Source organism: Chlamydotis macqueenii, chromosome 1, assembly GCF_036417535.1.
Source record: "Chlamydotis macqueenii isolate bChlMac1 chromosome 1, bChlMac1.mat, whole genome shotgun sequence".
In the NCBI taxonomy this organism is placed as follows: Eukaryota; Metazoa; Chordata; class Aves; order Otidiformes; family Otididae; genus Chlamydotis; species Chlamydotis macqueenii.
The window spans coordinates 56,567,774-56,593,041 of record NC_141556.1 but is presented as its reverse complement, the minus strand read 5'-3'; the positions used below and the strand labels follow the sequence as shown (position 1 = coordinate 56,593,041).

General features: G+C 57.4%; 2 protein-coding genes across 2 annotated transcripts; both read right to left on the bottom strand.

Moving 5' to 3' along the window:
• Window positions 1-142: 142 nt before the first annotated feature.
• Window positions 143-5,079, bottom strand: DNAL4 (dynein axonemal light chain 4). Its single transcript, XM_086740124.1, has 4 exons — window positions 5,061-5,079; window positions 3,476-3,696; window positions 2,560-2,643; window positions 143-1,359 (listed from the first exon to the last, which is right to left on the bottom strand). Exons 2-4 carry the CDS (start codon window positions 3,545-3,547, stop codon window positions 1,195-1,197), a joined length of 321 nt encoding a protein of 106 aa, XP_086596250.1. The 5' UTR covers window positions 3,548-3,696; window positions 5,061-5,079; the 3' UTR covers window positions 143-1,194.
• A 5,924-nt stretch (window positions 5,080-11,003) lies between these two features.
• On the bottom strand, window positions 11,004-21,804 carry NPTXR (neuronal pentraxin receptor). Its single transcript, XM_086752804.1, has 5 exons — window positions 21,067-21,804; window positions 14,010-14,232; window positions 13,629-13,873; window positions 13,136-13,315; window positions 11,004-12,717 (listed from the first exon to the last, which is right to left on the bottom strand). Exons 1-5 carry the CDS (start codon window positions 21,670-21,672, stop codon window positions 12,493-12,495), a joined length of 1,479 nt encoding a protein of 492 aa, XP_086608930.1. The 5' UTR covers window positions 21,673-21,804; the 3' UTR covers window positions 11,004-12,492.
• Window positions 21,805-25,268: the final 3,464 nt, after the last annotated feature.

Below are 25,268 nucleotides of genomic sequence, written 5' to 3'. Positions count from 1 at the left end.
CCCAGGAAACACACAGGATGGACACTTGTCACTGTCCTCCACCTAACCTACACCGTTGCTTGCTTATTTCTGTGTTTCCTCAATTACTTTTCCTTCTCATCCTCCACTTTGGGATTTTCATTTTAGAACACACACAGAAAAGGGCATTTTACTAACTTTTTATTGTAAAAACACAGTTCCCCAGATTTATATAAATAAGCCATAGACGTAACATACAACTATGTTCATTCCATCCTCCAACACTGACAGCTCTAAAAAAATGAAACAGGCTAAAAGAACGCAAGTCGAGAAAGACGTTAGGTTTCTGATGACCAAGTGATATCTCACATGGAGCCTCCTTCCTCTACCAGCCTCCAAACAAGATGCTGAAAGAACACAGCACTCGCAACACCCCCAAGAACTGACAGGGAGGCATTTGAGCCGTATGAAAAGCTCTCACCCACTCCCCAGGCGTCGTCAGCCGCCTGTGTTTTCATGCTATCTCTGTGTGCGGTGGGCGAGAAAGGAGGGGGCAGTTTGCATAGCAACCTCCTACACCCAGGCAGCTCAGCTGTCGTACCCTCCCAAAAGAAGCGGGGAAGGGCAAGCTGAGTCTGCTTCCCTGTGGCTAACACCTCCGCGGGCAGCCCGAAGGGAGACCCTTGGCACTGCCAGTTCTGTATGGACATCTGGGAAGGGCGGAAGAAGGCGTTCTCGGCATTCAGAGAGAGGAGAGATGGGTGCTGGTCAGAGGCATCCCACACAATGGTGGGGAAGGCAGAGAAGAGGACACAATATGGAACACGTGGCAGAGGGAAAAAAAAAATTAAAAGAAAAAAATTAAAAGAAAAAAAAAAAGGAGGGCTACATAGCACCTTTTCTCTTTTGCTTCTCCCTCCTAGTGCTGCTGTACAGCTCTGCAGCCTGTGGTGAGATTACCTATTCCCCACCTCCTTCCTGCTTCGGCTCAAACAGCAAAGAAAGAGCCACAGACAGGTGAGAAATCCCACGAGCAAGGACACGACAGTTTAGCAAATTTATACGCACACATCCCTCAACTATATGTATCCCACAGAACTGTTGCGTCAGTATGGAAAAAAAATGTTGACGTTTAACTATTAAAAATAAAGCCCCACCTCCAGATTGTCCAAAACCTGTCATCAAGAGAAGGAAGAGATCTCTTGTAATGCAGCGAGTCTGGGACCAGGCCAGATGTCAGGAGCACTTCCAGACACACACGGCCAGGCTGCCACCAAAGAACATGTACAGCAGATTCTTCACCTCGTGAGTGATCTCAAAGCCGAAGCCTTCTCCAATCACCACGTGCCAGGAGGACCCAAATTTCTTGTCCATCATCTCTTTGATCATCTTGGCAGCGCTCTGGAGAATGTTAAGAAGGAGAGCATAGTGTGAGACAGAGCAAGCAGCGAGTTTTTATGCAAAGATCCCCCTAGTCATCTTCTCCCTTTAATAAACTACTCGAGCCATGGGCAACAGGTATAGGAGCTGCGCTGCAGGAACTGGGAGCTCCCCAGAGCTACGCCCAAGGGTAAAACAAGTCTCTGTGTTTTCAGCAGCCCCTGACACAGCAGCTAGGAGAAATTAAAGAACTGCACCTAGCAATCACTTTTCTCGTTCACCCAGTCTGAAGCAAGAGCTCCCGTTTAGATGCCGATGGAGTTATGCTGGGTGCAGTGAGCGTGAGAGGAGATTCAGGTCACTAAGCTGCGGCTATTTTTACAGGAGTCCTTTTTTTTTTCTCCAGCTAATTACCAAAACACTGAAACTAGGCTGACTCTTAAAACCCTCACTTCTCCCAGATCACACCCTGCTTGATCTAAAAAACAAGAGAGGAAAATTTTGCAGTGACATGCGATGTCTCAGGCAGGATGGGACAGAAGGAATCTCTGGCTTCAGAGCTTTGCCTTGCTCCAACACAAAACTGCTCCAGCAACAAGCAGTCTGTGCCCTGCCCACGGAAAAAGGTGTGTTTTCCTTTATCTTTGGCTCTCAGGGTTAAGGACAACCTTCCCAAAGACCATAACTTCTCCATCACCCCCCATTTATATGGTCTCAGTAATTTCATTCAACAGGCTGAAAGCCCAGAGGGAAGACTTAACAGACTGTAGCTAAAGGTTCAAAGAGTTTCACGTGCTCATCCCCAAAACAAGAGTCTCTCCCCAAGTCTGGCAGGGACAGCCTTGCTCAACACTGAAGAACAGACAGGACAGGCCCATCTCCACATAGTTCTGAACCAAACCCTCAGGGCATTTCATGAACAGAGTGGAAGCACGTCACAGGCAGGGCCAGGAAGGAGGTAAGGTTTGGGAGGTGGCATCACCACTAATCTTTGCTTCCTGCATGAAAGCAAAGTGCTATTACAGGTCTTGCTGACCGGGAAGGGAAGCACATCTCAGATCTAACCAAGCTCCCTGCCGTCTTCAGCCCTTGCTCAGTGCAGAGAGAGAGTAATAGGATGCAGAATCTGACTCCTCTCTGCCCCACACCCCTTGCCCTGCTCCTGCAGGCTCCCCGAGTCACAGCAACTGAAGGCTGGCCATTTTGGGATTTGGCTAGTACCTCATTGTTGGTGGCGTATTTCTCACACGCTGTGACACATAGCTCCATGGCCTCTACACGCATCTCCTCCGGCATGTCTGTGTGCTGGGAAGAGCAAAAAACCAAGAGGAACTAAGCAGAAAATACAAGAGCTAGACACAAGGCAACAGTAAGTAGCCCTTACTTTACCCAGGCTACAGCGAGGGCCCAGACTGCTGGGCGTGGACAAAAGGCAGTTAGTCCACCTGCCTTTTAACGCTTCAAGGTGGGAAGCATTACCAGGAGCTCCGGCTTCTCAGTACATGGAGCATTTCCACGGTTTCAGAGAACAGTAAATACAAAAATGGTACACTGCATTACAAATGATCAATTCGTTCCTTTGTTCCAAGCAATGTAGAATTCTTTTCTACCTAACAGTTAGACTAGCACTAAGTAAGCTCAGCTTAAAGGAGGGGATAATACCTTTGTCAGTTTTTCTGTTATAAGATAAAGGGAAAGCAGGCTAATACTGCTTCAACCACAGTTCTTAACTGTTGCTATAAGCACAACAAAGAAGTCTAAATTACACAGCCTTTTCTTCTTTTCCTGCTATCTGGCTGGCTAGCAAGATCTTTTACTCCAGCTGCATCCAGAAAAAAAAAAAAAAAAGCTGCATCCAAAACACAGGAGAGGACTCCAAAGGCAGCAAGTTCAATCTATTAGAGGGATCGCTTCGCCTCAGGCTTCCCCTGGCTGACAGGGGGAACAACGGTGCTAGTAATTTTCCTTGACAGAGGTCAAGAACAGAGACAAAACAGCGGTGATGGCTGGGATCCCTCCGCAGGACCATTAGTACACATGTTCTCACAGCAGCTTGTCAGGGGGAGAAATTCTAGTTTGGAAGGTTAGCAAGAATGAAAGTAACACAGGTAAATGTGTAATCCACCCCTCTTCTTACCCTAATCAGTGGAAAGCTGTGAAGTCTTTTATAATCAGCCTCCTCCTTTTTCCCCTCCCCAGTGTCTGCCATGGTCTTTCCACAGTGACCCCGGGAGGGGGCGGAGGGGCTGCCTGGAGCTCAGCAAGGTGCTGCAGCACAGACAGCTGAGAGGAACACGGCTCTCAGGACACGGGCAGAGCGGCTTCAGCAGGAGGGGAAACTTCTCGGCCCAGAGGACGCTGCTTGAACAAAAACAAACACAGGAAAGAGAAAGAAAACTTTAAATTAAAATGGAAGGCCATTAAAACTATTACGAGAATACTGTCCCTACTGTCTCAGCTACTTACTGTTTCCCAGTACCATTTTCACACGCCATGCACTTAGAGTTATCTCACAGACCATTAAAGCAAACAAATTTTTAAAACGTAACATTTTCCATAAACGAGGCTTCAAGAGCACAGCACTTCGCAGAAGCACCAATCCAGCTTGAAGGAAGAGCCAAGTCAGGGTACAGCTTCCGACAAGGGATGAGGGAACAATACATCAGCCGTTACATCTATTGATTAATTCCAAGAGGATTTTCCCAGGACGCTATTATCTGCGAGGGTTTCAAACTGCGCATGACAAGCAAAGCATAAGAGTATTTTAGGAACAGGATCAGCGTACATATGTGGATGGAAATGTTTAACAGGAACATCTTGGTCTGGTTTATGCACTTGTTCCTCACATCCTCAAGCATTTGTCAGCTGAGGAGGACCATATGGGAAAATGCTGGACCATGCCTCTGGGTCTAATTACCAACCAGCCTCTACTTGGGCAACGCAGAGGCACAGCACTGTCTGACTGGCAGACTCAGAACATTTCTCCACAGGCTTCCCTCTGGTTCTCTCATCCAGAGCAAAGCACCTTCCTCTCCTACCCAGCGGAAGCAAGGTGATCCCATATTAAAGGGAAAACAAAACGAGCATGGTGTCAGGCAACACCACACAGACCAAGCGTTTACACCAAGCATGCAGAGTTGCTGGATAAAGCACCAACTCTGACAGGCTACCAGCTCTCACACAAGGGACCATGGGACTTGTAGACATCCTCACCAGAAGCACCACAGGACAGAACACCTGCCTGGCTGGCTGCCACCAGCCTCCCACAGAGGGACAAACCCCAGGGGCCACTTCAACACTCAGCTTCTCCCCGAGATGTGCGCGGGGCCACAGACCAAGGCAGGCTGCCGGGGCTGCCCCACGGGCCGGTTTCCCCAGGGAGGAGCTGCCGACGGGCGGCTGCGGCGGTTAAAAGCCAGGGCAGGGAGGCGGTCTAGGGGCAGCCCACCAGCCTTGAGTCCGGGAAGGCACACCGCAGCGTCGGCGGCGGGAGAGGATCGGAGCCACTGGGCACTGGGACACGGCAAGGAGGAGCCTCCCCTCCGCCCCCGGCGCGGCACCACCAAGGGGCCCCAATACGGTCCGAGCGGGCCGCACACCCGAAACGGCCCCCTCACACCAGCCCGCTGCCCTCCTCCCCGCAGAAAGGGAGAGAAGGGCTCGGCAAGCGGCCCCAGACGCAGAGGGAGAAGGGGACGAGAGGGCGCCGGGCGCGGCCTCACCTGCACCGCCGCCGCGGCCCACACAACCACTCCAGAGCCCGTTGCTAAGGAAGAGCCTTGCTTGTAGTAGCAACCGGCGCAGGAAGTCCCACCTACCTCGCCGTCCATTGGCTATGAGCGCGCCGCCTGGCGCGTCTGATTGGTGGGCTGCCCTGCCGACTACAGTGCGGGGGCCTGAGGCGGTAGTGGGGTGGCCGCGGGGCGCCTGTCCTGCGCCGAGCCCAATCCGGGCTCAGCGACCCTGGCTGGAGCAGGAGGAGGGGGCTCAGGGTCAGCGGCTGCTGGGAGGGAGGGAAGGCAGGAAGGCCGTCTCCCAGCAGCGAGGAGGGGCCCTGTCTCCCCTGGGCTGGGCTGAAGGGGGTTCCGGGAGGCTTCTGTACTTCCCGCCCTTTCCAAGGCGTCGGGGCGGGTTTCTGCTGGCGGGGCTGCAGTGGTGGGCTCCGAGCCGCACCCGCGGCCGAACTGCCTTGTGGCTGCAGCCTTAATGTTTTTCTGACTTAAAACCCTTTTGGGGCCTAGTTCTACCTTCTGTTTTAAACAACGAGGACAAATATTGGAGTGGTTTGGGGCAATTCAGGGTTTGTTTATTTTTTTTTTTGTATATGCTCTCATTGTATGGAGAGGCAACTGCTGGTGTTTGCATCTTGATGCAACCGGAAAGGAGACTGATACTGTGAGGATGGGTCATGGGTTTGTGAACAGCTCCTGTAACGCTAATCCCCCTCCCCGTGAGCTCTTCGCCCCCCTGGCCTTTATATTTGTAACGTCTGTTTGCTTTGAGGATTTTCTCGGCTCTCTAGGAAACCTGTGTTGCCTCTGCATCCTGCTAGCTGAGCACTGATTGCCCTTAAACCAGTTTAAACAGTTTCCTGGGGGTCTAAGATTGTGTTAGTCTGAAATAAATACAGGTGGAGAAGCAGCAAGCTCCAGGATAATACCTAGGAGAAAGACTTCTATGCAAAGCCCCAGCTGCTGGGCATGATGCTGGGGTTCCTGTCAGAGCCCATCCTTGTTGTGTAGGGTGGCTTGTGGGCCAGATCTTCCGTACGGTCTTCTGGCTGGTGTGTGTTTGAAACATCCTATTGCTGGCTGGCTGCTGAAAGAATAATGGCTTTCTAGCAGTCTGAAGAAGAAAAGAGAGGGGGAGAACAAGCTGGGCACTCTCCCGCCACTGCCAGCTCATGGAGGAGTCCTCTTCCCTCACCATAATCCCCAAGCACCTTTTTCTGCCCTATAACCACAGGGAGGACGTCTTCTTGTCTCTTTTGCTGGTGTAAAAGTGAAGCAGACCTCCTGGTTGTTCGCCTGACAAAGCAGTGATGGAGGCAGCGGAGCTGTTTTTGGGCTGGGAAAGACAATGCTGCAGTGATCGTTTGTCTTTCCCTTTGCCTTCGCTGCTGCGGGTGACGGGGATGAAGCACTGCCTCCTGTCGCCCTCGTTCTCCTCCCTCCTGTGCCGATTTCTTCTCCTTCCTCCTTTTGGCAAGCATCGGCCTCTTGCAATGAGGCAGGCGCGGTGCTAAAATTGTCAAGAGACAGATGAAAGCTGGGAGATCATCTTTTTTTTTTTTTGTAGGGGAGATAATTAGGAATAGAACCTCTGCGAGGAAGAAGATCTTTCCATCATCATTACTTTATCTCCAGGCAGCTACACTAATCTCTCCAGGGACACAGCGCTTTCAAGCATCATATTCTTGCTGTGGTTTTTTTAATGCTTTAATCCCTGTGTAGTTCACCCACTTTTGCTACCAAGCAGCGAGTCGACACAGGCGAGCGTGTTTGTGTGCGTACGCCTCTGTTCGTGTGTGTGTGTGTGCGCGCACACGTGGGGAGCGCGCATGCGTCTGCCATTCTGGGTTCAATTAAATGTGCTTCAGTTTTGATCAATGCGTCCACAGGGAGCGTTCCCCTCGGGAAATGCTGGGACTGGTTGTGAGGATTATTCATCAGCGGCTCCTAGGTGAAAAGCTAAGGAAAAACCCAGAACTACAGAGGGCCCAAAGATAGGAACGCCATTTTTTTTTTTTTGTGATTGTGGCGGGATAAACCGCGGGGCTGCGAGGTAGAGATGCCTCCTGAGGAAGGGAAGCATCCCACTGGCCTGTCTCCGTCAGCTATGGCTTAGCAAAACGTGAGCAGTTCGTTTCTGGACTCTCAAGTGCGGGGTCTCCGCGGGCTGCCTCCCTTACAGCACTGCGAGCCAGTCAAAGCCTTATTGGGCCAACACAGCTTACGCGTGCTGGCCCCTTAGCTGCTAGCGCAAAAGGCAGATACGCAGTCGGCTTCACATCACCTGGTCTTTAGTTTCCGTGCAGAGAGACCAGGCGCCAGGAGTCCAGAGCAAGGGTCCGATTCGCCCTTCAGGATCTCTAAGGAACTGTAATGGTTGGTCTGCTCCGGCTGGTCTGTTCTTATTCACCACTGATCAGAAGTGGAAACTCTTTCAGCCCTTTGCCTTCGGCAGCCATGGTGAAGTGCATTAAAACAGAGAAGTGCCGTTTGCCACCCGGCGTTAGATTGTGTTGTACTCCTTAGCTGAGAAACAGAAATCTAACCACTGACTGGAAAATACTGCCCTGTGCTTTCTTTTAGCCATCTCCACTGTTGACGGTAGCAGACCGGACGGCAGGCTGACTCTTCGTCAGGTGGAGGGCACCCACAAACTCTCTCTTTTCTTGGCTGCTTCTGGCCAGGTTTTGGAACCTCTCCATCCGTGCCCTTTCTCCTCTCTGCAATAAAGCAGGGGGCTGGAGATTGCTGTCCTCCCTGCCAGCCGCAGCCCAGGGGCTGCTCCACACCACCTCGGGCAGTACCGAAGGACCTGGCCTGGGGACTCGGGGCACACCAAGGTCCACCCTGTGGCTGCCCCAGGGTGGATAAGATGGTCACAGTTCTCCAGAGGCAGGAGGAATGCTCAGGAGGCCCAGAGGGGAAGATGCTGAAGCCAAATTTTGCTGAGAATGGATCCGCAACATTGCGTTGAGCTCAAGGAAGGTGATACTGGTGTGCAGGAATGGGTGGCAGCTGAAAGCAGCCCAGGCCTCTGCTCCGGAGGAGAGAGCAACCTGCTTTGGGACAGTTGGATCCCTTGATCTGCTGGGCAAGGCAGCGCCCCACAGGTGCCTTTAGCTACTACCTCTAGTAACGGCTGCCGCCTCTAGTAACGTCTGCTGCCGCAGCGCTAGCAGCCATTCCTGTGCCAGATGCTCTGGAAGCACGGCGCGTTCCCAATGCGAGTGCCACACGAGTCTTAATGAGCTTTCCTGGCTCCGGGAGGGAGCGGAGGAGGCTCCTGGCAGGATGGAGAGGCACAGGAAGGCAATTAAGGTGGCCTCCCATTGCTAGGGCAGCGCGGGTAACGAGGACTTCGGAAGTGTCACCTCCTGGGGTCGAAGTGCAGGCTGGCTTGACCTGGTTTGAGGGGATCGGGAGGTTGACCTGCTGCAGGGAACTGCCACTTGCGAGCCCAAAGCTGATGCTGTGGGGGTCAGAGAGCACAGGAGCGCACCTGGGGGTCCCAGGGCTGCCTGGTGGTGCCCTCTGGAAAGGCGGGCAGGGGCCGGAGGGGTTCAGGAATTGCAGCATTTTCTTCTCAAACCTGATAATTAATAGCTGTCAAGCCCGAAGGTCTCCTGTTGCTGTGTTTGACCTGATCTTCTTGTTCATTGCAGGACGAAGCCCTTTTCAACGGGAGGTGTTGGAGTCCGGCTAAGCGCCCAGTCCATGGGAAGCCCCGTAGCAGCGACTCCTGCAGATTAGGAAGGGGAATGGCAGTCCCTTTCCTGCCCTTGAAGTGTGTTAACAGCCCCGTGGTGGGGGGATCGAGGAGAACACGCGAGCAGTATCCGTCACATCCGTCTGTCTTCCCCACCATCCCCTCATCCGCCAGCCCCCGCTGAACCGCCGTAGCCCGGCGATGCCCCTACCTCTGCTCTGCCCACATTTTGGGTTGCCTTCGGCTCTTGCCCTCTTTTTCCACCCCGCCATCTTAGTTATCTGGACGCAACACAGCATCCCAGCTGAGCACTCCTACCCTAACCACGAAACCTGCTCCGCGCCGTTGTTAAAAATTCCCTTCTTTAACCCCCCTAAGGGCGACTTTGTTGTTCCTCGCCTCTTCTGCGTGCGACGCGTTGTTTTCCAACCGGCTGCCCTTAGAGAGACGCTGGGCTTCTCCTGAGTGCTCTTGGTTAATTTAGAAGCAAGCAATATGTGTAAGTCGTTGTAATTACTCCTTCCAGCCAGCAACGCCATTGATTTGTTGTCTCCTCAACCTTTTAAGCCCTGTCGCACGTTAGCAGGTCTTGCAAGGCACAGCTTACCAAAATTAAGCTCTCCTTCTGCTCTCCTCCTCCCCAGATGGGCCAGAAGCAGCCGCTGCTTCCTGCAGAGAGTCAGGGCAGGATGGAAATAAAATATTTATTCCTACTCTTGATTTTCTGTCTCCCAACCCGTTTTTAATCTCCCCGTAATGCCTTCGCTTCCTGAAGAGCCTTATACAGAGGCATTTGCCGTAAGCTTTTAAAATGTCTGGATAAATTAGATCAAGTCTTCCTGCGTCCCCTTGGTCTGCCCAATTGGCTGTGACCCTCTGAGGGGAGAAGAGGTCACCCTGCAGAAGCCATGCTGCCAGGCTCCCCCATTTCTCCCATCCCAGCAGTGACGGATCCAGGTGTACTGGGGACACGGCTGGGGTTGGGATCGCGCCAGCGTCATCTGGTGGGGAGGCGGAGGGCAGTCCCTGCTCAAGCATCTCCTGGTGTCCCTTTGTTCCTGCTTTTCCGAGGTGGAGGGGCTTCACACACATTCCGGCGTAGGCTGGGTTCCTGGGCTCCGGAGGAAATGGGTTTTATGCCAGTACCCTGCACCAGCGGCCAGGCTGTTTCCATCCTTGCTCATCCTCCCGCAGCTCTCCTGCCTTGGCCGGCAGCCCCAAAAGCCTCCTTGGAAGGCTCCTGCAGTTTTATTAGGAGGGTCTTCTGGACCAGTCCCTCCCCTATTGCACCTCCTCCTAAGTGTGGGACCCCAGCAATGGTTTTGGGCATTTCCTCCTCTAAAAGGTGCCATCCTTCCTAACGACGCTGCTGTTATCTGGGCATATGAGCAGAGGTCACCTGTTGAACCCCTTCCAGTCAGTGATGCGGGGTTGAGCCTGCAGCTCAGCAAAGCACTTGAGCGTATGCTCCAGCTGAAGTACGTACTCAGAGTTATTTTTTTCTTAAAAAAAAAAAAGCTCTCAACTTTGAGGAGATGTGCTGAGGGGTTGAAAGGGAGAGCCCCAGACTTTGTTTTATGGCATTAAATACCCTCCAGAAGAAGCGGGGGATGGTTCTGGCTCAGCAAGGAGACTCCACTAGCACATCAGCAGTGGCAGAGCCCTGGGGAAAACTGGGTCCTCTGCTTTTATGCTCTGGTCTCCCCAGATATCAGTGAGGTTGTACTTTTCCTAGGAGGGATGGGACCCACTGAGGGGCAAAACCATCATGCAGACCTGGCCAGAGGTTGCTCTAGAAGAGGCAGCTCCAAGAGCCGTGCTGAGGGCAAACCAGCTTGTGCCTAGCTAGGTCAGGAACTCATTACTAGTTCTTAATTAGATTTAGGTGTGAGCTCCTCACCATCATGGTCTGACCTGGAGGCCGTAATTTCCCACTGACTTTCTGCTCCCTGTTGTCAGGATGGGGGTACCTCCTCTGTGGAGAGGTGCTCCCCCTCCAGCCCCCAGCAGCCTGTGTTCCTGCACGGTGGGGTAGATGAGAAGTGCCCAAACTGTGACACCTCCGCTGTGGCAATACCCAGACCCTCATGATGGTATTTCTGTAACATCAGCTACGCAGCTGTGGGCCTGGCCATCTCCCTCCACTTGAGCATCCCGAGGAAGGACACCACGGCTTGGGCCAGCCGATCCCTTCCATCCCTGCAGTGACCCCACGCCCCACAGGAGGCTCGAACAGAAAACATCACATTTATTGTCCACGATCAGCTTTACAAAAGAAATGTCCCAACACGGGCGCATGTCAGAGGCCCCTTTCACAAATGAGCATTAGAGAAAGCGCACAAGCGAACGAGGAAGAAGGGGGGGCAGCTCGGCGGGGTGCACAAAGGTCACAGTGTTTCCCACTTGGCACGAGGGCTGCGCCCCATCCCCTCTGCGTCCCCCCAGTGGGGACCCTGCTGGGGGGTGATGCTGGGTGGCAGGGCTGTCCCCTCTGCCCTATTTGACTCCCTTGGGCTAGGGAGCAGCCGTTGCCAAAAGCGCAAAGTGGGACTTGGGGTAGGGGGAAGCACTGGAAGCTAAACATCACATTGAGCAACCATGAGACCCCCAAAATAACCCTCCCACCCCCAGACACACACACACACACACTCTCACTCAGTCACGTATTGAGACGTTGGTGACCACACAGCGTGGAAACAGCATATTCTCAGGCACTCCACGGGGAAAACACCAGCCCACTCCATCGCCCCCACCCCAGTTCCGAGGCCAGCAGTGGCCCCCTCCCTGGCCAGGAGCAGCTCAACGCAGGGGACCAAGGTGGTGGCAGGGGCAGCGACCCAATCCAATGCCCAAAAGGCCGGGGCATGAACAGCAGGGCTCGTCCAGCCACCACCATCCCGAGTCTACTTTTTTTTTTTCCCTTGCTTTTGCTCCCTTCAGTGGCAGTGCTGCGCTCTTTTCCCCTTGGCCAGGGCTGGGGGAGATGCTTTGCCCCTTTCTCCTCATTTCCTCGGTGGCCAACTGACCCCCCCAACTGTGGGAACCCCACTCTGCCTCGAAAGCCTGGCTCCCCTTGGGCAGCCCTGCCCAAATAGGCAGCAGAGGCAAGAGAAGGGGGTGTGTGGGGGGAGCACTGCCCCACCAACCCTCTGCCATCCTCCCTCAGCCTCCCCGGGGCTGCGCTTGAAAACCAAGGCGGCAGAAGAGGGGATGGGGCTGGAGGGGAAGATGCTCCTGGCCAAGCCTTTGGCCTCGTTTGGAGTACGGGCTCACAAGACCGGTTGGCCGGGCGCTAGAAATAAATAAGGAAAGGGGATGTGCTCAGGGGATACCCACACACTGGCATCCCACCGAGGCTGGACTGTGTTTGGGGAGGATGAAGGTCTCTTTCCCACTCCCTGTTGGGGCTGACAAGGCAGGGACCCTCACCGTACCCGCACGCATCTCTGGTACGGCGAGGTCCTCCCGAAACAGAAGTGGGGCAAGGCAAGACCCAGGGGCAGATGTGCCGGGAGGGAGGACGAGCCACACCGCCAGTGCAGGGGCAAGAGAGTGGCTGCCAGGGCCCCTCCCTCCCTCCCAGGACACCAGCGTGGGGGGCTTGAGCATCGCCCCAGCGTGGTGGCGCAGGTCGGTGATCTGGGAGGGGAGAAAGGGGCTCTCTGCTTCGGGGCTGCCGCCAGGCTCCTTGGCGCTGGAGAGGGGTTGAGGGGCTGCTCACGCCTTCCTCCCTTCCTCGCAGGCGGCAAAGCCCCCCTTGCTGGCACCTCCGAAGACCTCCACTGCCTGGTCGTCCCACTGGATCACGTTGCCTTGGAGGTGGGAGGTGCAGTTGGCCAAGCCCAGGATCTCCGCCGGTGCCAGCATGTGGTCCCACACGCCAAACTGTGCCATCTCCCCTACGAAGGCCTGCGTGGCATCAAAGCGGCCGCCCAGTGTGTCCTGGGAAAGAGCAGGAGAGGTGATGGGACAGGGATGGGGACAGAAGAAGGAACATGCACCCAGTGGGCAAACAGGGCAAGGCGGACAGGGAGAAGTTTGGGGAGAAGCGGAGCAAGATGCCCGATGGCAAAGAGGGGATGGGCACGTGGAGGAGGAGGTGCAAGAAGACAAGGCAGGGAGAAAACGGGGGACAGAAGGATGGAGAGAGAGAAGAGGAGAAGATGACGAGTGCGTGTGGCCCACCAGAAGGTCGGATGAGCAGGCAGGAGAACCCCTCACCCAAGCTGCCAATGCACTGTGCTGAGCATTCCTGCCTGTGCTACCCCTTACCCTCACCCCATTTGAGGGCTGTCCCCTGGCCAGCTTCTCAACAGAGCAATACAAACCAGCAGCCGTTGGGGGTCAGGCTGGCACCTACCTGCTCCTGGCCCAGGATGATGACACCCTGGGGCTTGATGGCGTGCCAGGAGGCCAGGTTCTCACCAGCGCCCCGCTGCTCACCGTCCTGGTACGCCGACCACTTGCCGTCCCGGGTGGTCCATGCCACGCAGATGTGGTGCCAGGCCTTGTCCTTCAAGCTCAGTGGCAGCTGGGCAACCTTCATGAGAAGAGCAAGAGCCTGGTGCTTGGTGGGACTGCCACTGGGACGCCGGTGTCCACCCAGCCCCTTGCAGAGCAAGGGGTGCACCCCCACGGTGGCAGCACCCCAAATTCAACAGACATCTGAATGCACTGCTTCTGCCTCCCCGTGAGCCATCCTCCCCATCTTCCTGCCTCCCCTCTCCATCCCAGGCCCCTTCCTCCCAGCTCTCCCATCCCAGTACCCCCAGGAGCATCAATTCCCAGGAAAGCTGAAGCATGGGAGATGAGGGCAGAGGCTTCTCTCCCATCCCTGCTCCAGCTGGACTGACCTTGTCATTGATGAGCAGCTCCAAGGGGTTGGTGCCCCACTCCAGCAGCACAATCTCGTTGGCTTGGCTCGGGACGGAGTAGGAGAAAGGGGTGCCGAGCCCCGCCAGGGCCTTGGACTTCAGCCACATGCAGATGGTGAAGGCGTAGAGCTCCGGCAGGCTCTTCTTTATGCGGGCGTACATGTAGTTGTTCTGTACTGGGATGGTCACCTTGAAGGCATCAGGAGGACTGTAGCCCGGTGGTCCTACGTGTAAAGGATGGAGAGGAGGGTCAGCACATATAATTGGGATGAGGGTGGCCTGTCCTGAGGCTCTCCTGGAGATGCACCAGGGGTAGGGACCCCCCCTGCACCACCTTCATCCCCGCCAGGCAGGACTCACCATGCTCCAGCTCCGTCACCCGGTTCTGGAGGGAGTTCAGCTCCTTCTCAATGTCGTGCTGCTGCTGGCTGCGGTCAGTACTGGCGGCCTGGCGCTCCTTCTGCAGGGTCAGGATCTTGGAGAGGAGCTGTTCCTCCAGCTGCTCCATCTTGGTGTGAAGGGCATCGCGGGCGAACGCCGGGGCAGTGGGCACTGAGCCGTTGGTGCGGGCTGGCAGCTCCTGCTGCACTTGGCAGCAGCGGTGATGGGGGAGCAAGGAAGGAGAAAAGAGAAAACTCAGTGTGATGTCACCATGAGAGGTTAAATAAGGACATGCCCAGCCCACACCACCATGGGGAGAGCTGGAACCACAGCCTCACATCTGCTGCAGGGTCTTCTCCCAGAGGCTCCAGCTGACTTTGTACCTCCCCTCTCAGAGCCCCCATTGAGTTTGAAGCGAAACGAAGCTTGGCTGCTCTTAGTGACTTTCTGCTGCTTCAGAAAAAGAGCAAGGGCAGGACGCACGGGAAGCACCCTCATCCCTTGCAGGCAGCCTCTCATGAGGAGGGGACAACCCAGGAAGGAGCTTGGAGCTCCCCTTCCCCACCGCGCGTGAGGCTGCTTCACCACAGCCAGCACATTAACATCAGATAATGGGGCTGTAATCCTCTTAGCCCAGCTCAGCCGGTGCGTGGGGGGTGTGTGCACGTGTGCCAGGTTGGGCAGGTAGCTCTCCGTAAGCGTAAGCCAGCCTCTCCCGGGCCATCAGGATGCTACAGAGAAGTGGGACCAGTGGTAGGTCCTCCAGTCCTCGAGACATGACCCATCGCTTGAGGATATTGAGCACATCTTGGCTCATCAGGGTTAAAACCCAGACCAAAACACTTTCTGCGGCTGATCCAAAACCCGGTGAAGATGCTCCAAACCACTACTGCACCCTGCAAAGACCCCAGCTCCCATCTCGCTGGGAGTCTCCATCCTGGCTGGAAGAAAACCAGGCTGGAAGGGAGAATGTGGCCCTTTGCCATGCTCCTGGTGTTTCTCCGTAAATAGCAGCCCTCTCCCTTCCCCACATCCGTGGGTGTTAAGCTCTCTGACGTAGGCTTGGGAAGATGGTGACCACCTTCTCTGTGCTGCCAGACCTTTCTGAAGGTGCTGGAGTGGCTGTGGTGGGAAGTCTGGCAGAGGCCAAGGCAGAGGCCACTGCGGCTGCTGCAGCACCAAGAGAGGTCTGCATGGCTGCTTCAGCCTTGGACATTCGCACCGCTTGTGCTGGTGGGACATGGGGTGATGCCATCCCTGCTGATCTGGACAGGAACCCCTCCGCCTTGGAGGTGGCCTGGAGGAGGTCACCACACTCATCTGTGGTCATGGCTTCCAGCTTTTTCTTCTTCCCTATATCCCACTTTTCCAGGATGGACAGGACTTGATGATTACACACAGAAAGACACGACGGGGGATGCCCCCCCACGTCACCTCCAATCTTTGCTATCCATCACGAAAAACAGAGGGGAGGGGAAGGCTGGAGGAAAGCCGGGTTTGGCCAGGCAGGATGCAACCGTGGCGGATGGGAACAGGAGGGAGAAGGGAGCAAGGAGAGAGGCAGCGAGAAGATGGTGTTCGTGTGAGCACAAATGGCCCCGCACCGGGCAGGAACAAACTCAGGCTGCAAATAAGAGAGCGGCTGTGACGTCCTGGGGCCTGGAAAAGCCTCCAGCGGGCTCTGCCAGGACAAATGCGCAGGTTTTGTGAGGAAAAACAACGTGGAGAACCAAAACCCAGCAAGAAAAGAGAGGTTGTGTGGGGGACATCTGCCAGCCCTGACCGAACGCCAGCTTTCGCTGCTGGCTCGCTCCGGCGGCACCGGGGGTGCTCTCGCAGAGAGCAAAACCCCTCTGGGAAGGGAAAAGCGCCCGGCAAAGGGCGTCCTACCTGCGGTCTCCGTAAAACAGGGAGGGATTAGTCAACAGGGAGAGGGCTTTAACCCTTTTTTTGTGGGGGTCTTGGGGGCCCACTGGCGCAGCCGGCTGAGAAGCAGGGAAGGGATAGCAGGATGAGCAGAAAGGCGAGCGAAAAGGTTAATTCCCATCCTTCCATCAGGGATAATTCCCAGCCGGGGCTGCCTGCACTCGTATCCAAACGGAGCTGGCTGGGTTGGCAGGGGGCAGGGCAGGTGGGATGAGGGGGTCTCCTTCGCCTCTTTGTCCACATCCCGCGGGCTCCAAGAGCTTTTCGCATCCTTTCATGCCGCCTGGCTGCGGCGGAGGCTGGCACGCTCCCGTCTGCCGCACGCTTTTGATTGCTCGAGCCGCAGGTTTGGAGCCTACGTCCCTGCTTTCATGCATGGCTCCATCTGTTAATGACGAAAAAAGAAGAGGCTGGGAGCTTTTGTCGCTCTCGCTAGCCCTCGATAGCCTGCCCTACATTATTCAGTAGTGACTGAGCGCTTTTTTTTTCCTCCCCCTTCCTCCTGCTGCTATTTTCTTCCCTCTGTAACTTTTCTCCCTATGACTTTTTCGCTTCTCTGGCTTCGGAGCGTCTCCTCCTGATGCTCCCCTCTGCGTGCACACACGCGCTCTCTCTCCCCTTTTGCTCAATTCCTTCCCCTTTCCTGAGGTTTTTCCCCCTCCGTCCCTCTTCCCAGCTCTTCCCAGTTCCTCCAGCCCAACAGCAGGACCCACACTGCTGCCCAAACCACTGCTGGCCCCATGTTCCTTGCGGCAAGGGATGCAGCCAGTAGCCTCATCCAGCCAAGTTTGAGGCCCACCCCACCATCCCAGGAGCATCCTAGCAGACCCCATCCCCATCCCCACAGCCAGACCACGGCCGGACAGGAGACCAGACCTTCTTATGCCACCTTCCGCAGCCAGGACGTGTTGGGTGATCCCCCCGGTGCAGAGTTGGGCTGCATCCCCTCAACGTCCTCCGCACCTCCAAGTTGTCGCTTGAGCATCTTTCTCCCAAATCAAATTATTTGCAAAATTATTAATGCTAATTGTGCAATTGTTATCAACTGGTGACCTCCGGGGAGGGGAAGGGGGGGGAAGCGCCTTCTCCCCGGCTGTTCGGCAGGCGCCCGGCTTCCCATCTGCTGCTGCGCAGGCAGCAGGGGAGTGGGCAGCGGGTGTGGGGGAGGCTCGTTCGATGTTTTTGGCCACCGGAGCCAGCGAAAAAGATTGAAAGATGCCAGGTGATATTAATCACATTAAATGTCAGCAGCTGGCGGGGTGGGGGAGGTGGGGGGCCATTGGCAGGCACGTCGATGTGCACTCGCTCGGGTTGTAGCCCTCGGTCGGCAAATTCACTTTGATTTATGTAAGGAGATCAAAGCCTCATTTACTAATGCACCGCCAAATCTGGGCCCCGCTGCTCCCCCTCGGCCTCTGGCATGCAAGTGCCCACCTTAGCTGCTGGGACAGGGTGGGCAGGACCATGGGACGATGCCTGCGGGAAGATGCCCCCGGCGCATCCCAGGGACCACGATGCTGAGCTGGGTGTGCGCACACAGCAGCCTCATTCCCTCCCCTGGACCCACGAATCCTCCCAGCCTGCCTGCAGCTCCTCGGCGGCCACCGCCATGGGATGCTCGCTGCTGCAGGATGGCACACCCGCCGCACCGGGGTTTTTCAGACCCTGCCACCTTTTTGGATTCTTTCGGACCCAGGCAGGAGCTTGAGGGTCATTAAACCCCAGGAGCAACTGTTCTGGGTGGGGGGCGAGCAGGGACGCATTGGCCTTCCCCTCCTCTTCCTCCTCCCAAGAGGAGAGTTCACTGCCCATTCCTGTCCCCCTCAAACCTCACTGGGGGGCCCAGGGCTGTCACGATTCAGGGGTCTCCATCCTCACTCTGCTGGAGATGGAGATGGGAGGGAGGCAGACGGCTCACTCCTGTTTCCATGCCCTTACCCACAGGTTTCCTGCCAGCAGCCGGGTCACCGGCCACAACAGAACAGCCGGACACCGGCTGAGAAGCAAACAAGCTGTTACAGCTCTATTGAGGCCAGGTTCCCCATAGGGCCTGTTTGGCTGTCCCCCCTCCAGGTCAGCTCCCCTCCAAGGGATGAAAATGGCATCTGCACCCAGCACAGCCCAGGGGGCTGGGGCTATTCCCTCCTCACTCCAAAACTGCTCCGTTTCCATGTGCAGCGGTAATTAAAAGTGTGGAAAAGGAGCATCTGGGCCCCCCGGCTCTGCGTGCCAAGATGCACCCGAGCGTATGGATGTGAGCACGCGTGGAGAGCGGCAGCGGGGGGCGGGGGGGGGGAACAGACACACTTCTCAAAAACAGAAGGAAAAAACCGAGCCAGGCTGCTGCACGAGAGGAAAGCGTGAGCGATGCCTTGGGGGTTTAGGAGAACGTGACAGAAGATGTCTCAATGCGAACACCATGCTTGTGCTTGCCTGTCCCTACCAAAACGGTGGAGGGCAAAGAGCGAGCCCATGGGGGCCCTCCCTGGATCCCCCCACCCCAGGAAACACCACCACCAAAGATGAATCAAATGACTTAATAGTTAAATAAATCGATAAATCTTGTTATGCCTTGCAGCTGGGGCTGAAAGCACCCAGATTAGGTCAGCGATCTTCTGCCAGCCCCCTCCCCACCATCCCAGCTCCAGAGCTGCCAGTGAGCATCCCTGCTGGCACTCACTGCCCGCAGGGAGATGCCCTGGGACGCAGCCTCCCTGGGGAGGGGTATGGCATTTTGTCATCCTTCTCCCAAGGCGAAGCCACTGCAGCCTTCACCAGGGTTTCCTCTCCTTCCCTGCCTCCCGCTGGGTTTCGCGGAGCCTCTGGCGTGCTGCCAGTCGCTCTGGGACTGTCCCCATCCAGGTCACCTTCTGGGGTGAGCTGGGGAGAGCTTTAGGAGATGCTGCTGGGGCCAGGGGTGCCCCCCCATCCCCCACCATGGGGTATCCAGGAAGGTTCCCAGGGCTGACCGGTGGGAGATGCATGGGATAGAGAAATACAAGCAGCCTGTCGTCAAGTTTTGGGGTATCTGCCCAGAGGGGAGTACGGACAGCCTTGGCCTCACAGCCAAGGTGGGACCCCAGGGCTTGGCTGGCTGAGCTGTGGCTGTCACCAGGCCGGCCCAGGTGACACCTTACAGCAGGCCAGACCCCAGGCCGCCAAAGTCCATCTCACCTGCAATACACTGCCCTATTTCCTATTTCCATTCCATATTTCGGGGTGCCGCATCTCCCCTGTGGAGTACCCCTGGGACCCTTGGGTCCCCAGCAGCGTGAGAGGGAACATCTTTGGTGACGCGATGCTCATCTTCCTCATCTCTATGTGCACATGCGAGGTTCAACCCAGCCATCGCTCCAGGCTCCGCAGGTGCAGGCGAGAGCCTGCTCTGGCCCTTGTCAGCTTCACCCTCCTCCACCCCAAAACCCCCGCCCCGCCATCACCAGAAACCCCAGGAGAGGGGCCAGGGCAGCTCACGGGTGACGCAGCCAACTCAGGGAATGGGGAGATCGTGACCGGAGAGCAGCTAAAGGCCCGATGCTCCCCAAGGTTCAAACTGATGTGCCGGGCACCGTCCCACCACGCATCGCCTGGTCCTTGCCCACACACTGGTGGGCGTGTGCAGGGGCTGATTCCCCCTCCCTGCCCTTTATTTCTGGGTGAGCACGTCTGCTGTCCGCACCTGCATTTCTTAGCCCGGTTGTGCGATCCTGCTCATGAGAATCTCTTTGTTTGGAGCTGCAGGGGAGGGTTTCAGGGTGGCTCCGTCCCTCTCTTTGGCTGCGTTGGGCTCTGGACATCGTGCTCAGCCGGGCTGCGCATCCCCCCGCGCCTCTCCCCGCACGTGCTCGGCATGTCTCCGTGTTTGTTTTCATGCATGTGCGTGTCCATTACCCTGGCTGCTCACCGGTGCTTCCTCCGCTCTCCAGCTCTTTCCCTATGCGTGTGCACGCGTTTACTGGCAGCTTTCTCTCCCTCTTCATCTCTCCAGCCATTATGATAACCCTCCCTTCTCCATCTCGCTTCTCAGCCTGTGACCTTAGCGGCTCTGAATTTTTCACCCGTGGCCTGCCGCTACTGTGCCTGTGGGGCTGTAGTGAAGGGTGGGGGGCCAGAAGGGCAAAGCTGGGGCAAGGGACCCCACAGGGTCCTGCCCTGGCCTCCCTCCAAGCTCCACGCTCTAGGGAGGAGCAGAGAGGACAGCAGGGAACCAAAGGGGAAAGTAAGGAGGTTTAGGTGGCTCTGGCCACAGCAGACCTCAGAGGACAACACAACCCCCAGAAAAGATGGAGCATGTCAAGCAGACTCCCTGGGGAAACGAGCCAACTCCCCTCCAACAGCTCTCATCTGCCCAAACTGTTGCCCCGGCTGCGTCCTGCGAATTCTGCCGAGTTCTGTGCCACTGCTGAGCCCACACCAGCCCAGACAGACCAACGTGCCCAACGCTCTATGACAGGCCCCATCGCAGGTGTTGGGGTAGAGCCTTTGGTGCCACTGGCTTGCGGCTGGGCTACAGGCTGAGCCTGCTGGGCACATGACCAGGGGTCAACATCCCAAGACCCAACAGCCCGATGCCGCAGCGATGGGCACGGCGAGCGGCCCCAGCTGCCCCCTTCTCCATAAGAACCCTGAGGGGAAGGGGTGCTGGGCTGGCAGTGGGTGGCACCACCCTTTACTTTGCGAGGTGTCCCATTCGTAACCGCAACAGCAGCGGATGGGATTTATCTTTCTGCTCAAGGGCAGGGTCTGGCCCTGAGCTGACGTCCCGCTCTGGTGGAGGCCTTGGTGGAGGCTACAGGGTAAGCCAGGCACCCCACCTGGGGGCAGACTGGGGTGGGGGGAAGCAGGGCAGCCCTGGCCCCTTGGGACCACCCGGCACAGAGGGAAGAGAGGGGCGTGCTGAGAGTGAGCCCCTCGCCCCTGGGGTGAGACCTCGGGGAAGGGCAGGTGAGGAGCACCTGCCTGAAGCCTCGCAAAGGGGACGAGCGCGTTCGGGGTGCGGGTGGTAGCAGGCTTGGGGAATGGTGTGTGCGGAGTATCCCCCCCTCCAAGAGGCCCGGGAGCATCCCCACCCGGGAGCATCCCCCCACCCCCCGGGGAGCATCCCTCGCACCTCTATCCGGTCGATGCGGTCCTGGAGGGCTCGCACGGCCTCTTCCAGCTCCCGCACGGCGGGCGGCTCGGCGGGGGGGTGGCCCATGGTGCCGGGGTGCGGGGCGGCGCGGAGCCCGGCGGCGGCGGGAGGCGGGGGGGCGGCGGCGGCGGCGGGGAGGGGGGGGTTTCGGAGGCCGCCCTCGCAGCGGCTGAGCTTGCCGGTGAGCTCCCGGATGGTCTCCTGATCCATACGGATCCGCTCCTTCTGCTCCAGCGCCGTCCGGCGCAGCTGGGCCGCCGCGCTCCGCAGCGCCAGCAGCTCCTCGGGGCCGCTGCCGGTACCGGTGGCGCTACCGGTAGCCGGGCACTCGGCGCTCAGCGGCGTGCAGACGAAGCGGCTGAAGAGGGGAGGAGGCGGAGGGGCACCCGGTAAGCGCGGCCCGGGACTGGCCAGAGCCTCGGCGGGGCCGTGCAGTGCTCCCAGCCCCTTGTCGGCGGCGGGCAGCAGGGCGGCGGCGGCCGAGTCATTGTCGGCGGCGGCGGCGGGGGGAGAAGCGGGAGCGGCGGTACCGGCCGGGTGGACGCTGGCGATGATGCAGATGATGGCCCCCAGGAAAGCCAGCATGCCCGCCGCCAGCAGCACCGCCAGAAACTTCAGGGTGGCAGCGGCGTGGGGGGCCCGAGCCCGCGGACGGCGAGAAAACAAAGCGGGGGGGTGATGGAGGGACGGAGCGGAGGGAGTCGGCGGGGAAGGACGGCACCGGCAGCAACACCGGCGCCGGGGCCCCGCCGCGCCACGCTTATATCTGCCGGGCGGTGCCGCACGCACCGCACCGCCCCCGCCCCGGCCCAGCCTCTCTCAGGGTAACCCCCCCCCCCCCCAAACCCTCCGCCGAGCATCCTTCCCTGGCTGTGGGATGAGCACCCCTCCCCCAGGCCGTGGGGGCACCCGGGGACGGGGTTAGGCTGGGCTCAGGCTGGGCTCGGAATCACTGAAATCCCCCTCCAGCGAGGGGATGCTCCCCCGGGACAGCCCAAGGGGAAGATTCCCCCCCGCCCCCGGGGTAAGATGTTTAGGCTGGAAGGAAAGGCCCCCTCGTTACCCTGAGGGTCATCACCTCGCAATCGGGCGTCCCCACCCTCATGGCCTTTTCCTCCTCACCTTTCTCCTAAAAATTAAACCCGGTGACTTCCCAGCTCTGGGAATGCCTCCTGCTCTCCCAGCCCAGGCACGAGCGCTGGCAGAGAGCGGCCGTGTGGGATGCCTCACCCCCTGCCCCGCACGCCCACGCCATCCATTTGGGAAATAAATACCTACATTTAATCTTCCCTGACCATCGCTTTATCCTAAACCGCTCGCAGAGACGACACTTTGGACACCCGCTTTCTCCTTGCTCCAACAGCCCGCCCAACACAAGCCGTGCCCTCGTCCCTCTCCAGGTGCAACGAGGCCCGGGCTGCGCAGCCCAGCCGAGCAAAGGGGAGCGGTGGAGGGAAAGCAAATCGATTTTAAGGTTCCGCTCAATAATGGCAGGAAATCCTTCCTAGCCGGCAGGGAAGCGGCAGCTCGTGTGTGTTTAAAACAGCTCCAGCGCTGGATGTGAAACACCAGTAAAGATTACATCTTCTTCCCCCAGGCGCTTTTGAGTGGATAACGAGGGAGCTGGAGCTACAAAGATTCCTCAAGTTCAGCTTCGTGCAAGCAGGAAGTGGGATGCTGCTGGTGGGGCACAGTTGCACTCTCTCCTCACAGGGTGCATTGTACCCCAGCCCTCCTCAAATCCTCACCGCAGAGCCAGCAAGAGGCCTGTGGTGCCGGGAGGCTGTGGGGAGGAGGAGAAGAAATTGGATGGAGGGGTTTAAAGAAGAAGGAGAGAGGAAGCGAACCATGAGGAGGAAAAGCACAGGTGAACATGGATGGGGGTGAGAAGGTGGATGTGGAGAAAGCTCAGTGACAGGCAGCGAGGCCGGCGCGCGCTCCAGGCAGGTGAGCGCTTGGTGCGCAGGGACGAGTGGGCACTGGTGCAGGACGCAAAGGAAACAGAAGCCTGCGCCTCGCAGCATGAAGGGAGGCCACCAGCCTCCCACCTGCCCCTTTCCGGTGCTGGCGGGGAATTGCACCCCCCCTGTGTCACCCCCTGCCTGCAGTATGCCCACCCCTGTCAGCGGCCAGGCGGGAGTGGATTTGAAATGCACCCACGTGGGTGCTGTGGGTGCCAGCCCACCCCACACCATGCAAAGGGTGGGGAAGGGTTCCTTTCCCTGCGACCCTATAAAAAAAAAGCTGTACACCTCTACGAGGCTTTTGGGGTTCCTGGCTGGGGCAAGCGATGCTGTGCTGAGGATTTTGCGCTAGCCTGGCCATCCGGATTTTATCGCCAAAGGCTGCAGGATCGCAGCGGCGAGGTTTATCCCTCCGGCTGATGCTGCTGCAGGGGTGAGCAGGGTGGGTGAGCCCCTCCACACCAGCCCCGACCCACTTGCCCGTGCCCAGAGGTGGAAGAGTTGGGTGCCGCAGCGGGCAGGGCTCACCACTCCTGGGGTCTCGACCTCTCCCTCAGCAGGGACCACGACTTCTTCCCAGAGACAAAGAAGCAGCAAAAATAGATTTTTCACAGGGGGTGATGACTCAGACTGGTGAGCAGACAGAGCAGCCTCTCCGTCCTGTGAATAATGATTCAAAGATGCTCGGTGCGCGGCTGGCTCCATGAGGACGCAGTGATGCCGAAACCATGCCCTCCTGCGGGTGATGGGGTGGGGGGAGGTGATGGAGGGGCTTTGGGGAGCCGATTTTGAGCAGGAGTGGTGACAGAAGCTGGTTTTAACAAGAGCTCATGGATTCAGCCCAGAGGGATGGGGAGTGAGAGATTAAGGGGATTTTCTTCCATCTAATTAGCGCCCAAACGGTGTCTCGGGCTGGCAGCTGTCCTCACGGGGCAGCTGCAGGCAGGACAAGCTGGGCCAAGGGGCCACCGTGCCGTGGCCCCCGAGATGAGAGGGACATTTGGGATGGGCTGCTGACAGGAGAAAGACACCCCCTGTTCTGAGCCAGAGGGACGAGCTGTCCCCCATCTAACCCTCCCTGCAGGAACAAGGCAGCCCCTCACCGGCTGGCAGAAGGGCTCCTCTGCAGCTGCCACCCTGTGGGCCCATGTCCACCTTCAGTCTGTCTCACCTGGGGATCCGTAGACTCCACACAGCGCAGAAATCCTGGCTTCTTTCATTTCCAGGTCTTATGGCCCCAAAAACGCGGCTTGCATCACCTTGCCCTGGTTACAGGGTCTGCCTGCGCCAGCATGCTCGTGCAGGACCTCGTTGGATGCGCCCGATCAAGGCTGGCATCTGCCTTCCCAGCCTTCCTCCAGCTCCAGAAACATGGGTCAGAGGTGGCTTCATTTGTGGTACTCAAATCCAGCCAAAAGCCCACTTACGTCCGAGCAAAACTAGGGCACAGGGACAAGGGAGAGAGTGCTGGGCTCATGAGTGTTTTGGCACGCAATGGAAACAAGGCGAGCCTGACAGCACGATGTGAACAGCACAACACCTTGGCCGCGCTCAGCTTTGGCGGGCAGTGTTCCTCACTTCTAGCTAGCCAAAACACATCACTGCTGGAGAGGGCTGTCCCGTGACTTTCTGAGTCTCGGACAGGGAAGGGGTGTCCCAAGGCACCCGCAGCCTTGGCTAATGAAGCAGTGACTCTCGCCCAGGAAACCCCAGCTCAGCCCCACCTCTCCCCTTCCGGGCAAGACCCCACTCACCACACAGAAGGGCAGCCCTGAGGGCGTTCTGGTGGGAGCCAGCTCAGTGGTGACACCCCACAGCTGTGCCCAGCCGCTACCCTTTCCCAGCACCCAGAAATACTGACTTCCCACTCTTCCCCCCTGACTGCCTGAAGAGCACCTCCTCACCCAAAACCCACCCACTTTCCCCACCTGGAATTTTTTCTTTAGCTTTTTTTTTTTTTTTTTAATGCATTTTTATGGGCAAGAGTCTAATGGAGTGAAAGTGGGGCTTTGATGATGCACATTAAGAGTAGTTCTCAGGCTTAGATTAGCACATCATCCAGTGCACCTAGGCATGTTTTGGAGCTGGGAAAAGCCCAAAGCGTTTTCCAGCCTCCAAGGGCTAAGGTTGTGCTCAGATCTAATTTCACTGTTAAAAGAAAAGGATGCAGGAGGCCCACGGGAGGTTCTCCAGAGCACTTTGGAGGAGCTTGCTACA